General features: G+C 40.2%; 1 protein-coding gene across 1 annotated transcript in view; it reads right to left on the bottom strand.

Moving 5' to 3' along the window:
• The window catches only part of usp45 (ubiquitin specific peptidase 45), a 37,999-nt gene that overhangs the window by 17,536 nt on the left and 3,830 nt on the right, over positions 1 to 16,633 (bottom strand). Inside the window, exons 3-8 of the mRNA XM_042424870.1 lie at positions 14,552 to 14,721; positions 14,141 to 14,241; positions 13,591 to 13,691; positions 3,661 to 3,812; positions 1,897 to 1,992; positions 1,275 to 1,405 (exon numbers count right to left, since the gene is read on the bottom strand). Coding sequence (XP_042280804.1) covers positions 1,275 to 1,405; positions 1,897 to 1,992; positions 3,661 to 3,812; positions 13,591 to 13,691; positions 14,141 to 14,241; positions 14,552 to 14,721 — 751 coding nt within the window. The remainder of the gene's footprint in view (positions 1 to 1,274; positions 1,406 to 1,896; positions 1,993 to 3,660; positions 3,813 to 13,590; positions 13,692 to 14,140; positions 14,242 to 14,551; positions 14,722 to 16,633) is intronic.

Raw genomic sequence — 16,633 nt, 5'->3', positions numbered from 1 at the left:
GACCTGCAAGGACAGGATCACATGACTGAAGCGCGTAACTGAGCTAGCTCTTTTGCTAGCAAGCTAATCCACTAACTTGTTTCCTACTGACTGAACACTGTGCGAGCAGATCATGGATGTACAAGCCGATACATCTCTGGTTTTGATGATGTTGAGCTGATGAGTTTTTAATTAAACAAACATATTATGGTAGGAATTAGTGTTAAAAATTAGGTTTTTTCTACATTGGCATTGAACTGTGTTCCCTTTAATATCTGTTATTTCAGTTATTAGACTTTTGCTGGACGACACATTAAAGAATTTGACAGAAAATTCTGTTGATATAACTTTGATACATAAATTGGAAAGTAATACTGAAGGGATCCTTAAATGTAGTTTTCAAAATCTGATAAATTTCATGTCTTGTTGGCATGAATATTCACAATGTCATAAGTTGGGAAGTTGGCTGCCACAACAATGAGTTTGTCTCTCAAAACATTTGTGAATGTTTTTCAGTGTTCTAATCACAATGTGTCCAAACTAAACAGAGCTGAAAGAATAAAGGAACATGGCAGGTTGATTAACAAACTTGACCGAGTTTTTCTCTTTGCTGTAGAGAGTTGTACCTATTTTCCAGTGACAGTTGTATTTGGTTCTTCTTCAACGTTTACCTCATATTACAGTACAACTAGACAAGCTAGCAAGGCTACCGAAAACTAGCCTACGACTGTCTCTGTCGGTCATGTGATCCTCTCCTTGCAGGTCTTAGTTGTCTGTCCAGAGTCTCCCATCTCCATGGGTGATTTATTGATATAATGGGAGGTGACATGAAAATGGCTCCAAGTAACTTTGACTTTAGGCTCAGAAAGGGTTGTAACAACACTGACAGTACTTAATGTCCCAAACTGAAAACAAAAAAAGTACCAAATGCAAAAAAATATGGCAACTACAATATAATTAATTTATCTTTACCTTATCTCTATCTATCAACAAACCCTATCAACCTCCAGATGATAAACCATGCATGATATGGGTATTAATAAACCTTAATTAGCCATGCATAAAATTTGTGCTGCAGGTTTCAACACTGTCACTTAAGTTTTGGTCCCACTACATCAGAAATTTAGCCACAGCTTTTTAACTGTCTTCTGTTGCTACATACCAACAAGGTGTTATGGCTATCTAAGCTTTTTATTGGGATACCCATATATTTCCCACGCATGAACACTCGCAAACAGGCAGGTCGAGGGTGAAAAGGAAGTAGCATGAGACTGATATTAAAAGTGATGACTTACTTCTGGCAGAGCTGGTTAAAGAGGATCTTGGGATTGACCGGGCCTTTTCCTGGTTCTTTCATGCTCTGGAGGAAGAGAAACATGGCGGCAGTCAGGGGCTCTGGACTGGGCAGCGTTACCGTCAGTGGACTCTGGAACAGGTAGAGACAACATCAGAAATTTTAAAAATTTGGATGTTATGGAAGGAACAGGATCCAGCTAAAGTATGTAAGGGTATACCGGTGTACCAGCAACCGGTTTTATTTCATTCACTTATTCAAATAAGTATGCTTCTTACAAAATTAGGTCAGACGTACCATTATAACAAATCAGTTTTTATTTCAATTTCTGGCATGTCCATTGAGAAGTTTTAATTGTACCTTCTAAAATTAGAATAAAAGTTGCCGTCAATACCAAAGAATGCACTTAACAAGACCATCTTCCAGTTAATTTATTCACTTTCGTTTGTCATATTCATGTCTGTGTCAGCTGTCACTGATCTCATGAATGCAGAGAAAGGATCAGACAGATACTGAGAATTAGAACAATCAATTCAAAGTAATTTGCGTTTGTCCAATTTGTCGGTTGGTTATGAGAAAAGTAAGCTTTTAGAAAAGTAGAAGTGAGGGACTGCAAACTGTACCAGATGGGTGTCAACAGCAGGGCAGATCCTCAGTTTGTACCCTTTCTCCTTCAATTCCTGGATGAGGTCGATGAGCATGTGTGTCTGGGACAGGTTCTGTGGGAACAGAATTAAATGATTTTACCTGTGTTTTAGTAACATTTTATCAATCCTGTGGAACTTCTATGTGAATTTTTATGAATACCGGTATGGACATGGATGAAAATAAAGAATCAGTTAAGCAGTTGAATACTTTACATAAACATCAGTGGAGAATCAAATTGGTGACATGCTGACATTTTACCATGTATCAAATAAAAAAACCCAACAAAAAATTTGTGAACAAGAAAAACATCAACAACAAAAAAAGTTATGATCCTTTAAAGATATGAAACTGTATGAAACCACACTTAGCTTGTGGCAATTCGATGTGGTCAATTAAAATACCCTTCTGAAATGTTATCTCCATTTTAGTAGGATTTGGGAAACTTGTGGTGAGTTCATTATTCTGAAAGAAGCTTTCAAATCTATCTATGATCTGAGTTTGAAATGTAGAGAAGATCCTTGGTGAAGCAGTCATTGTCCTTTCATGTTAGAGAAGCATCTTTTCCTTCCCTTTCAAGAGATATTTGTTTTGTCACATCCTGGCAGTGAAGACAGTTGCTATGGAAAACACACAATGGAGCTGGCATTGTGAACGCAGACACAGCTCATCCTCTGACAATTATGTATTTTCACCAGAAAGATTGCAACATCAAGGAGACAATACAAACAGACAGGGAGAGGGAGGGAAAAGCATGTAAAGCGTGCTCACTCGAATTTCAATCAACGAGGAAGGCCCTACGGGTGATTAACAAAATGGCGGAAAAAAAACAGGTTCATTGTTAAAGAGGCATGTCAGTTTGCAGTGACCATGACACGAACAGAGAAAGACTGGGGAGGCTCTTGCTGTGTTGTATAATAATAATAATAAATAATACATTTAATTTTTAGCACACTTTTCATTCATAGCGAAACTCAAAGTGCTACTGTATTAATAACATAGAACACAACATAAAGAAAATAGTAATAAGAGTTAAGATGAAAAAGCCTTCCTAAATAGAAAGGTTTTTAGGCCTTTTTTTTAAAAGAGACACTAGGGTCTGTGCTGCCATCAGATGGTTAGGAAGGCTGTTTCACAAGCGTGGTGCAGCAGAGCAGAAGGCTCGATCCCCCGTGGTGCGGAGCTTAGTACTGGGGACCCAGAGGAGCAAGCTGCTGGCAGCTCTGAGGGTGCGGGTGGAGGTTTGTGGTATGATCAGTTCCTGTAGGTAAGGACGCCCATGTCTGTCAATGGATTTTTATGTATTTGTATGTATGATTTGTATAATGAACACGCTCTGCACCGACTAAGTGCCACTCATGTATGGGCAGGTGAACACGTTTAAGACGGGACTGCATTTACTGTTGCATTGAATATACTTCAACATGACCTCAAGGCCTAGCTTATTTACACTCAGAGTCACTGTAAGACCGTAATTTGGTTTACTATAGGTCAGGCTACAAAGAAGCACCACTTGAGGAGTGTTTACATTGTCATGATCATGCTTCAGATTTAGAGTGACAGCTACTTATAGTCACAGCTACCTTGCTGTTATTTCATAAGGTATTCATTCTGAAAAAATGTGTAATATTACTGCACCATATTTCACAATCCACGATAAAAATCAATTAATTAGCAATATGTTGGCCTTTACTTCTTGTCACACATGCACAGAGAATATGAACAGACTCAGTAGTACCAACCTGCATAACGGCGTTGAAGAAGCAGGTGTTACCAAGGTTATTGATGCCTTTGACAGGAACCAAGGTGCTGTTGATGGCTGGACTCTTGCCTCTGGGGGGATCAGTGTAATCTGATGGTTCCTCTCGCAGCTTGATGATCTTGGGTGACGATGCTGAAACACAAAAACAAAATATAGGTTGGTGTTACAGAGTATATTGGTAAAATGATACAACAATTCAACCATGATTAGGCTTTTACTTTAAGGTTATTTTTGGTACACCCCAGCTTAGAGCTACAGCTGAGATGGTGGCTGGGGTGGCAACTTGGTCTGGGATTGGGAGAAACCTCCGGCCTTGCAGCTAGAAAATTTTTACTTCCCTTAAATTTTGATTGTGGCAGGATACTGAAGAAAATTGGGCTCAGCCTTGACGCTAGGCTGGGGCTGGGAGCAGGGTGCTGGGATGGCAGCTGGAAGGAAAGCTGGGTCATTTGGGAAAGCAGATGACAGCTGTAGAAGTTTCCGCTGGTTAGTGTGGGGGGGGTGGGGGTTGGGGTTGGAGAGATTGCTCTCCAGAGCCAGCTGTTACTCCTGATCACCGATGAAAACTAACCTTAAACAGCAACTAAGATACAGATGGTCAGAATCTGACAGTGACATGCAGATAGTCTGCTGGGGACAGAATAGGGAAGGTGCTGTGGCTATGAAAGCTGATGGCGTGCCAGCAGCTAACAACAAAGCTGACACCATGATGACTTAATACCAATTGCATGTTACTGATACGTGTTACTAGCTACCGATACTCTAATTACTGAGGGATCTTAAAAATGGAATTTAGGGTCAAAGAGGGTCAAACCCTCATGCACACAGTTGATCATCTGTACATAGAAACACTTTGTGGCCATTGGCTCCGCTATCCAGCAGAAAATGGATACTTCACCTTATCCTTAACTTTGCATTAAGTGTCATAATGGCTGGAAATGAAAAACACTTAGCTCTGTGCGGTAGTTTATGTGCAAAAAGGTATATATATCATCATTACGTGTCACTAAGTAGAGTAATTTAAGTAAGGGATGATAACTGACAAGTTGTACGTTCAATGTTTGTAATTGAATCACCTGACGAGAAGCAGAGGTTCTTGTTGGTTATAAATCTTACAAAAACACAATAACATAATATTCATATTATCATCCATATTGTAAAGGCCTGCAACCCCACAGAGCACACCTCATGTACAATTAAGTAGGAAAAAGCACCAATTACTTCTACTGTAACTAAATATGCATAAGTTTCACAAAGCCACTTCACATTGCTTTCTATGTAAAATTGGTAGTTGCATTTTGGGAAAAAGGAAACTGTGTGAACGCAATATAAAACTATGTTCAGTTGGAATATGAAAAAAATTGAGGTGGTGCAAATGGATTTAAAATAAAGGGATGGAGATGAATTGTTCCATCAGTGGAAGATGTGTTGCTCTAGAAGGTGCTACTGGAGGCAAAGAGGTGTTCACTCAACGTGATATTGGAGAAGAGAAGAGATCCAAAAAAGAACAGGCCAATCGGCTTCAAGCTGGATTTCATATGTTCCACAGTGGATGAAAGATTCAGTGTAGTGTAGAAATGCATGGTTCCTCTAACATGACACAACATAACTTTACAGAAACAACATGAGACATTGAGATGTCCTGCTCACATGTTGTCATGGGGATTTCTTTCACCTGCACATCTTTCATGTAAACTACTCAAGCGCTGAATGTATCACAATGTGTAACTTGCCAGCTGCAAGTACTGCAACGTTATCTAGCATACATGATGTAGATTGGTATGCAAACAAGACATGCACAACTGACTATTGCCAGAGATGATCACTTCTAACTCAACTGGCATTATTCTGTTTGGTGAGTGGAAAAACAAAGGGTGTTCTATCACATTAGACATTAACGAGAGAACAAGTGAGAAGTCCCAAGGCTGTAAAGAGAAAACAGGAGACGGCCCTCTCACCCTTCCGCATAAATTACTAATTTTACACTATTTGTGCTGTCTTTCATGCTCCAAGAAGCTGGAAGATCCCGAAGCACCCCCCCCCCCACACACACACACACCTGTATACACAGTCTTTCTAACAGTTTCTGCACCACTAGCTAAATACCAAAAGAGAGACATACAGATGTCTTAAAAATGTGCCGAATGATGACCATTATATTTTCTGATTGGTAGGAAAGAACTGTCTTTTCGCAAGAACTGTGGCATAATTTCTTTTATTTAATAGTAATGTAGAAGTGGGCAGAGACATTTTTGTGTGTTGGTTGGAGATCAAGGTTGTGCTGATATTTCAGATTTCCGAGTGGGCTCCTAAACAGCAAACTATTTTAATGCAAGACAGATAGAATTCCTCCCAGCGGCGGTGTCTAAAATCTTCTGAGCATCCTTGAATACACCAACAAGAGGAGTTTGCACAACAGTAGCTGCTCCATCACAGCTGTATAACCATATGACACAATGAAAAAAATGGTTAAAAGGTTCTTTTATATATTATAGAAAATTACAAGACAAAGAATGATTTTCATGTTAATTAGAATATTATTGCTTTACAATTTCAATGACTGATAATTTGCTATCATTGTCTTTATGCATTCAATGAGTTATGAATAGTAAATAGAGAACTACAGGTTCCTTTGTTGTAAGCTAGTAGGAAATTTCAGGGTAAAATAGCAAAATTCTTGCGGGGAGTGATGGCAGTATCTGCAGGCTGTAGAGAAATCACATGAATGCTGGTAAACACAAAAAGAGTTTAGTCCATGAGCACTTCACCCATATAAACCAGTCAAGAGAGCAGGCTGGCAGCGGGGTCACTGGCCTGACCTCGCTTTTGCCCAAGCTAAAAAAATTCAATTGAACCATAAACCATCATAATCATCATAATAGCCTGCAACCTCCACTCAGAGGAGTCTTCGTAAAAGGGCAACTTTTCTGTTAAACCCATTTGAGAGGAAAAAACACATTTACTGTAACACACACACACACACACACACGCATACACAGTACATCTTTCAGGTCTGCCACATCAATATATTTTCTAGCCTGCACAAACAGTGTAGCTTTATATTTACATCGCTTTACTGATGAGAAACAAAGTGAGGCTCGTCCTGTAGTTTTGGGATTAAGAAGGTTCAGCTTGTCGGGACGACAGGCTGTTGTGGCGCTCCACCCAGTGGTGCTAAATGCATCTGGCCCCCCATGCTGGCAACATCTGGGGTTTCCATCTCTTCTATGAAGCCATAAGGGAGCTCCCATATGTCAACACACACAATGCATGGAAAACAAGTGGAGATGTGGAAAGACAGCAGCCCCGATCAGGAAAAACAAACTGTATTTTTTGATTTGGTGTGAGACTATGAAGGTGTGAAAATATGTGTCTACGCAAGTGTGAACGACTGAGCAAAAGAGAAAATAATTAAGAGAGAGAAAGAGTGTTTACATTAGTGTGTCTACTTGTGGTGTGTGTGTGAGCAGAGACATAAAATCAACAGACTTAAAGCAACTTAAGTGTAAGAGCTGCGACTAGCACTTCAGCTAAGAGGGAGCAGAGGAATGAGGAAACTAACTGGGCGGAATGGGGATGCCTATGGACACACTCTGCATCTGGGACCGTCACCCAAGGTAAACAATGTTCAGGGAGCCATCTGGTTGAGACTGGAGAGAGGGGGGCAGAAGAGGGCAGTTGGGGGGGGCAGTGGGTGGAGGGAAGGGTTGCAACGAGCACAAGCATATGGAAAAGCAGATTTTTCCTCTCCCTGCAGCAGTCAGCGAAGGCAAATGTCAGCATGCGCTGCGTCCACGCTTGACTGTGCTGCACTCGGCACCACCTGGCCCTCCTTGCTCAGCCACCGAGTATGGGCAGCAGTGACACTGTGGAGCCTTTCCCCAGGGTGGAGGAAAGCATCACGGTGCTCGGGCTCGTCCACATGCACGCATGTACACCAACACCTCCTACACTCCCTGCTCTTTTTCACACAAGAGATACACAAAGAAACATGGGACATGGGACTTTTGTAGAAAACAGTATTAGAGTACTTGCTAAAGAAAGGGAAAAAACATACAAAGCTAACTGCGATCTTTCAAAAAAGCGAGTATGTGTTTTGTTTTGACATTTTGTCGAGACGAAGAATTAACCAAGGCCAACACCAGACTTCCATTAAGAAAATTCAAGCACATGAAACAATGCCATAAACAAAATGTTTTCTTTTCAAATACAATGATGTTTTTTTTGTCTCACAGCCACTTGTAAAAATTTTATGGATATAATCAATCTAAAAACAAGAGCCTGTAAAAATATATTTTCCTTAAAAAGGCTTTGAGTTGCTTTTTTTTTATACTCTTCCTAATGTGGTTTCCAGTTGGGCTGAGAGACAGTCGAATCGTATGGCCAGTGGGCTTCATGCCTCCATGTTCACTTACAGTGCTGCAGTGTGAAGGGCTAAGGCCAGCTCCCTTCATGCAGAGCAGGCAGTCAAGAGGAAGGCCAGGCAACACCAAATGTCTTATTAATTTGCTAATTTGTTGTGACTGCAGGGCATGAAAAGCCTGTTTCCTTGCCATCTGAGGCCAAGAGAACCCAGTGCCACGTTACTTACAGACACACACACACATATATACACACAGCTTTTGCTACCCACTATCTGCCCTACTTTCATGTGCGGTGGTGGGAATAAAGACAGAATCACCCTTGATTACCTCCATGAAGGCACCACCAGGGGACAAGCATCTTACTGGCTACTGACTCGGCTAAGCAAAACTGACAGTGAGCTATTAACTATGGCTTCCACAATTGACAACCAGAGGCAGGAAACCAGGTGAATAAAGGTGCAGTTATCATTCAGCCCTATTTCTTCCACTTCAGCCTTTGGCCCTGGTCTCTCAGAGAGTCGATGTAGATATCGATCCATGGAAAGTTGAGCCAAAGAGTAAACTAGACACACAGCTGGATCCTCAGTTGCTTTCTAGTAATGGAGGTGTTAACATTTAGATGAAGTGTTATCCTCGCAGTCAAACAGTCGAGGTTCGAAACAAAATGTACATAATTATTCCATGTACAACAGGTACATGTCAGCACACTGGGCTTTAAAAGTTCAGATTTCATGTTTGGTTTCAAATCTGATCTCACAATCATTTCAGACAAAAAAAACAATACTTATTCAGTCATTCGTTCTCTTTGATACATAGTTGTGAGACATCTAGTGAGTTTGAGCTGTGTTTGCTGTTTTGCAATTTCAGCATAAGAAATATAAGTACCTGCATTTTCAAAGGTGAAATAACAAAAAAAAAAAAAAAAATCTTGATATTCATTTTTTCAACAACACAGGAAAATCCACCAGGCTATGCGTCTTTCAAGTGTCTTGACTCTTTGCCTTGTGTGTCTATGAGAGACATACAGTAGACAGACAGAGAGAGGATAATATGCCCTTGTCAGATTTTTTTGACTTGACTATGCACTTCATTGTTATCTGCAGTGGTATGTCGCTGTCTATGAAGATATGTCATGGTGTGTTTTGGAAACCATGCAAAGGACAATTCTACAAATGTTTGCTAGGTACAACAGATGTGCTCCATGCTGTGATCGACAACGTACTTTGATGGTTTCAAGTGTTGCTTTTTTGTAATCGTACGTTCCATCGGCATATAGCCATTTAGCCTTTAACACATTTGCACTCGGTGGATACACAACAGTGCTTAATGAAAGAATGTTGGTACAAGTCTAGTATCATCTCATTTTTTGTACAAGAAAAATCCTTATTTCCTTAATAAAGTTATTTGGGAAAAAAATGGTTAAATATTTAGGTGTAGATATTTAGAACTTGCACATTCTCATAGAGTTAAGGGGCTTATCCTGATATAATTTTTTAGCAATAACATTTTGCTTTATTCTTTTATTTCCTTCATCATTTGTTTACCTATTTCTGTGACATAAGGGGCAAACCTTATGTTTAATAGATATAGCCTTTGTTTCAAGACTTCTTGCCCCAACTAAACACAACACTACAAATCTAATCCATGGAAATTGTTTTTTTTAAATGCTTCTATAAATCATCTACAAACAAATTTTAAAATAGCACCTATAGCATTAAGCTAGAGAACAGTTTTATAACCGATTCTTTATGTTGCAAAATTATAAAAGAAAATATATATACACTGTATATGGAATAGTAATACAATATTACAGTAATATAATTGATAACAATCACTAAAAATTGACAGATTCGAATGAGAAACAAGCTTTGATGTCTATTCAGAACCAACATTTTAATTTGCTCCACAAAGACTCCCCAGCTGTGTTACAAGCTGGAGTCTAGCTCCCTGAGGTCAATTCGCTTTTTACTGGGACTCTGGTACTTGAGTTGAAGGCCTTGATGGTGAGAGAGCACAGTTAATCGACTTTCTTTCTTCCCTGAGCTGTTGTACAAAATTATTATAGATTCTGAAAAAAAAATCCTTGCTGGGGCTCCTTTGTGCTTGGGGTCTATAGGGAAAACAGTACAACAGCAGCTTCTTCTGAAAACCTGGCCTTCACACTGAAATGCAATTTCACAAGCTCCTCAACAGACAACAACCGCCTATTTTGCTGCAACAATGGCTCCCTGCCTGTATACCTATTTGGCCAACCGGTTAGGAACAATTGGGTGGCAGGAAAGATGACAGGTAATTTAAAGAGGCAAAGGGGAGAGCTGTAGGTAGCTGTAGGTAGCCACTGTCCACCTCAGCAGATTGTTCCCCACCCACAGGAGGCCTAGGGTTGGCACCGAGTCCACTTAAGGACTGCTCCACAAACATCCAGATATATAAAATCACACACTACTTGCTCATCCACAGTTGTCTTTGCTTAAACTTGGTTTTGCTACAAAACAACAAACTAGGATGAAAAAATAGTCACTGGAAGAACAACATGGAATCTAAAGGAATAGTAATAGTAGAATTAAACTTAAGAGATTTGGTTTGTTAAGAGTGGCCTGATGGAGATGGAAACTGGAAATGTGCACCTTTGTCAATCATCATTACGTCTAATTTCTAAATACTTTCAGCACTATGCATTTCTTGCACTCCCTGAAGTTCTGTTTATCCCTTGTTTGTCGCTTCAGTGTGACTGAATAACACAAACTACTGTATATGGGCCCTCTAAAACATCCTTTACTCACATAATCTGCAAATCCCTCAGGAATGTGATGTACTTGGCAAACCAAAGTTATTCAGAGTCTGTTATGTATTTCCAGAAGGTGCCTGTTCTCTCCGTTTCAAATAATATATTGTGCCATAAGAATCCAGCTAGGTTCACTACTGAATTTGAAGATAAATTTGTAATGGCCAGCAAATGTGTAATACAGATCAAAATAAAATAGGGTATTTGCTTGAGTTGAACATTGTTTTCAACATTCTGTATATGTGTATCTGTGTGTGTCCACTGAGAGTTAGTGCGCTCCAGCTGTTAGGATCCAGTCGCTCTGACTTGTTGAGGACCCTGGCTCCCACTAGTGCAGCACACAGGCCCAGAGGTGGTGAGACATACAGCGGCTCGATGGAGGAAGCAAGGGACAGAAACAGATAGTGATGGAAAGACAAAGAACGAGAGAGCAGAGACTGAACCCCATGCAGCTGCTCTTGTTCTTCAGGGAACCCAGCCGGGAAGCATCGCTCAAGCGCCTAATTCCTCTAATGCGTGTAGTCATGCGATGTGCAGGGTGAGGGTGAGGGTGGGGGACTGCTACAGCATCAACCCTGCATCTCTGCAGCCGTGGCTGAGAGTCGGATGGAGGACCAGCCTGACTGGGCCTGGGCGGCTGGCCTATGGCCACTGGCAACTGGGCACCGGGCACCGGGCAGGGGGCTGAGCAGAGGCAGCCAGTGAGACCATAAGTGCAAAAGCCCACCACCCTGATCAGCTACAGCCGGTTAAGACGCCTCTCAGCATGCCAGCACAAAGTAGAGGAGGTACAGGGAGGCAGCACAGAGGCAGGAACAGACGGTGTGTGTGTGTGTGTAAGTACAGAGAGGGGGTGGGGGTAATATCTATATGGTTGACAGACTGGGGGAGGAGGGCTCAGGTGGTCAGAGTAAGGTGAAAGGGCAGAAGACTGAAAGTAGGCAGTCAGATTGTCATACATTAGAATGAACACAACCAGCTGCTATGCAACTCAAATTCTCCTCCATGATTTCACTGGTGATGAATATGTAATATACTGTAATATGGTTTTTATAAAGCTTTATAGTGACATCCATTAGAAATAATGCCAGTGCACATAGAGCGGTTTCACTCTGAGTGAATGCTGAGACAGGTTGTGTCAACATTGAGGATTACAGGTAAAATCGAGGGATTCTGATGACCACTGCCACCAGGGGGAGCAGGTGTACTACAGTCCATTCCTGGTACGAGGGTGGATCACTGACAAACTAGGGCTGCTGGATTATGGCAAAAATCATAATCACGATTATTTAACACGATTACTCATTGACTTTGGAAATATCATGTATTTATTGAACTTTTAAATAAAACTCGTCTTTTTAACGGTGGATTTCCTTGAACTTTAAATATAATTCAACTGAAAAACAAATAAATGAATGTAAAAATTATGTGACAACTACTGAACATATGATAAATAAAAATGAATCAGACCAAAATAACTGAGATCATATCATTGTAGTGATTGTTAAGATGCATGTTGTGTGGAGAGTGATGAATACTAAAATGATCATTCATCATGGTACTTTGACACACAAGAGGTTTGACTGAAATGATTGTATTATCATGCAGTATGTTTACATGCACTTGAGTAACCAGATTAGAGTGGGTTTTCTCCAGAAAGCTGATTTCTTAACTGTCATGTGAACGAGAAACCTGCTTTCTGCAGTCAGAGTTTGGAATTAGAGAAACCCGGTTTCCACAGGTAGATTATACTCACTGGAGAACACCGATTTCTCTGCCATGTTTACGCGTAACACAGTTTCTAATCAGCTTTTTACAGGTAACCATGTGCACAATAACAGACTGCAGACAGATAAAGCTCAGTGTAAAGCAGCTGGATGAAAGGAGCAAAGCATCCTTGTATCTAAAATGATAGCATCTTAAGTCTGACTGGAACTAAAATAAAGTAGCATGTAGATGTCTCAATAATTCAGTTTCCACTGCGGAATATGTGACTGTTTGTTCAATTCAGACACATTCACACTGTGAGGAAGAGCTCCACTCTGCCTGTCTGCCTCTCACTGCGCTGTCGGGCTGCTCCCACACATGATGTGCTGGATTTATAACACAAGACAAAACTAGAGTATCACTGTGAAACCAAATGCGGCACAATAATCGATTTATCTCAATTATCTTGTTTTCATAATTGTTGGAAGGCAAAATCATAATTGAAAATAAAATTCGATTAACAGCCCAGTCCTATGACAAACAGTCTGCTAACACATTTTGAAGCTTTGTGACCAGGTCATATAGGAAAGTCACATTCATTTGTGCTCTAAGTCATTGCATAAAGTCTTTGTTAAAACAGTCAGGGATCTGGCCCCAGGACAGCCAGTCATATTCTGGTACCCAGTGATGGTGTTATTGTGCTGTTAGGTCTCAACTATCCACTTCAATTTCTGCTACTATCACATTATATTCTGGGTATATTTGTTATAAGTTGGATACAAAAGAACATATTAAAGTGTTTGGGGTTCACCAGTGCAGATTATTACACAGAATTATGTACCACTAATATCTTGGTTTACAAATTTACAAATTGTCCGTGTTCAAGGCTAATCCTTTTCTACTTTAACTGAAGACAGAATTGCTAAATTAGAGGAACGTGTATATAAAACTCCAACAGCCTTGCTGAAACTGCAGTGAGGGTGTACGTGCCTGATAAAAGCTTGATTCAACAACAGTAGGTGGCCAGACCTCCAAGATTCTGCAAATACCTTACCTGATGCTGCCTTGACAGAGTGCTTTTGTAGAAAATCCAGGGTCTGAGCCAAGGCCTTTTTGTTACAGTGAGTGGAGAGCTCCTCATTACATTCAAAACACCTGTCACAAAGAGAGACGGTCACAGACAGACACAGAAAGGTTTAAAGTTAGGGTGGAATTTAACCACCCTCAAGAAACTAATGTTGAAATGAACTATTATTTGAAAACAGACTAACTTGGCTAAAGTGGAAAACCATTTATAAACACAAGCAAACATCATAATGGAGCGAAAAAACATTTAATACCAGGGTATTGGTAAAGACTATTTTTGCACCTAAAATGAGGTAAAATAAATTGTGGTAGCCAAGATCAGGAAGATTTAAGGGCAACACACACAAACACACTGTCAGTGTATGTTGTGCGTCAAAACACACAGGCCTATTGAATCCTATATAAGCCCTCACGCAGGCGGCATTCTGATGCCCATCATTGCAAATTGACACACAATTGTGCACAGTCTTGACTTTTTCATTCCAGATCAGAGTGAATGCAGTTGGTAGGTTTCTCACCAGGCCTTCCACGTGCTCAAGCTAATGGTGATGCAGTGAGACTCAGGATGGAAAGTTTGGTGGTGCTTGACAGCGTGCTGGATCCCTGACTGGTTACAGCCCTGTAAAACAATACATTGAAAAATCATAGTTAGTCAACAGTCTGATTTAACAAGCACAAAAACCATCGAGGAGCACATGTCCATGTGGTAGCACATGGTAGAGCTCGGCCATACAGCTCATAATATTTTTAAGCCCTCTGGATAAAAACAAAAGAATTAAATGGCTGTGACACCAAAAAAGACTGTTGCTCTAGGTTATTAATGATAATGCCCCTCTGTGTACTGCAAAATACCCCAAAATATCACAAATATATTGTAGATACTCACTATATTGCTGAGGCCCAGTGTGTGGGCCTGAAACAAATCTTACCTGAAAACCACACTTGAGGCAGACCAAGATGTCATGGGATTCTGCTGGCTCTCCATCGATCATGGTCCTTTCCTTGAGGCACTCAGAGCACACCAACCACACGCTGGACAGCACTGATTTCTTCACTGAGCTCAGGTCCACTGCCTTATTCACATGCTGGCAAGTCAGCCCTGATTAAAAAACAAAATGTTCTGTATTGTAATGATACATTTACCCTTCAATCACTTTTACAGACCAGTATGGGATTGGGTTATGTATTCTATTAATTTTGAGACAAATTCACAGTTATGGATATTCTACTCATGTCATTGGGCTTGGTTACAGTGTAGCAGTGTACAGCCCTGGTTTACAACTCTGTAAATCCACAAAACACACAGAAAACCCATATAGTCTATAATTAGTTGAAACCAATGTTGTATTTCAAATGTTGGAAACAGCAAAGACCACTACATGAGAGTACTAATGGATACAGATGAATAATTGGTGGACACTTTAAGATGTAGTAATGTACAATATAATAAATAAATATTTGACTTTTTTGGGCCCAGTGAGGCTCAAGTGGATAGTGAATCCCATTCGCTATCCACTATGCCAGTGATCCTCAAAGTGGGGTCTGGGGACCCCCAGAGGTCTGTGGCACTGTGCCGGGGGGTCTGTGAAAGTTTTCAGATTCATTCATTTAAATTAGCATGAAATATATTTTTAAAATTTTATCTTATTTTGTGTTGGCTTGGCTTGACTCGGTTTGACTCAGCGTGTCAGCCAAGCGCAGCAGGGATCCTGTAGTGATAGCATCTCAACTACAAGTGCTTGAAGGTGAGTCTTTAACTGATGACGCGCTTGTCTTGAGTTGATGATGTTTGAAAGCAGCAGGCTGTATACATCATGGCTGTAACTAGTGGTCAAAGGAGCGACTGTATTACGGTGGATAAACACAGTTCATTTCCTATAAATTCTTCACAAAATAAGTCCCTTGTTATTTTGTTATTAATATGAAGCAGCAGCAGCAGGAAATGTTTTCATCAGCAGTAACTTAACACAACACGAAAAACAGCACTGCTAATGATAACTCGACATTTCATTTCCTAAAAGTTCTTGTTTTGCAGTCTACTTTATACAGATGTTGCAATGCAGGCATGTCTTCAATTTGACATAGACATATTTCTAACAAGCAATGAGGTGTTGCTCCATCATGTCTTGCAATGGGATGAAACTTAAGCTCTGCATAAACAGAAAAATAACAGATTAATTTACATTCTAAGACCAGTTAAATATAGTATCCACGCTGTCTGAGGACATTTCTTTTACTTTTGTGATAATTATGCATATCTTTGTCTTTGGATATAAAGCAATGTCAAACCTACAGTAAGCAGTTGGTCCTGTGTGTACTGTAATGTGCAAATACTGCTGGAGTTTATTTCACTGAAATCCTGCAGCTACATTTCTGTGACTCCTCTCTGATTTTCATTCAATTCTGCTGAAGTCTGGAAGCACTGGAAATGACACATCGCAGCTCAGTGGATGTTTCTTATTGTTTTAAACCTTGAAGATGTGCTGACACATGTAAGTCATACTAATGTGCTTTTTGTATGAATTGTGCTTTTTGATGGTAGAGGTAATTTTTGCAATGGGACCTGCTGATGCAGCCTATTGTGTTCCTGGCTGAGGGATTGTGAATGTAATGATGGCTTATAAATGAAGCTAAACTTTGTTAATATCACACTTTGAGAAATTGTTGGATACATAATGCTTAATTAATTTATGTAAGTGGCACGCTGCCAGTCTGTTTTTGTCATGTAGTGGCATTGTGCAAATAGCTTATAGGCTTAGCTTAAAAAAAACCTACGGTTGTGTAGTTACACTTGCTGTTAGAAAATCTGATGTGATGTAGTAGCATGTTCAATGCTGCAGATGTTCATTGAGTATATTGCAGTCACCAGAGCTCCAGGTTTGACATTGCTCTATGCAACAGTTGTGCTATAATGTTATTGGGGAAATTATTGCAGCATTAAATGAAAAAATAATGTTGCAGCTTTCCTCCACCATCTTATTTCTTAAAACTATCACATTACTTAGCACTGG

This window comes from Thunnus maccoyii, chromosome 10, assembly GCF_910596095.1.
Source record: "Thunnus maccoyii chromosome 10, fThuMac1.1, whole genome shotgun sequence".
NCBI lineage: Eukaryota > Metazoa > Chordata > Actinopteri > Scombriformes > Scombridae > Thunnus > Thunnus maccoyii.
Note: the sequence above shows the minus strand (reverse complement) of the source record. Positions and strands in the feature narration are given on the sequence as shown.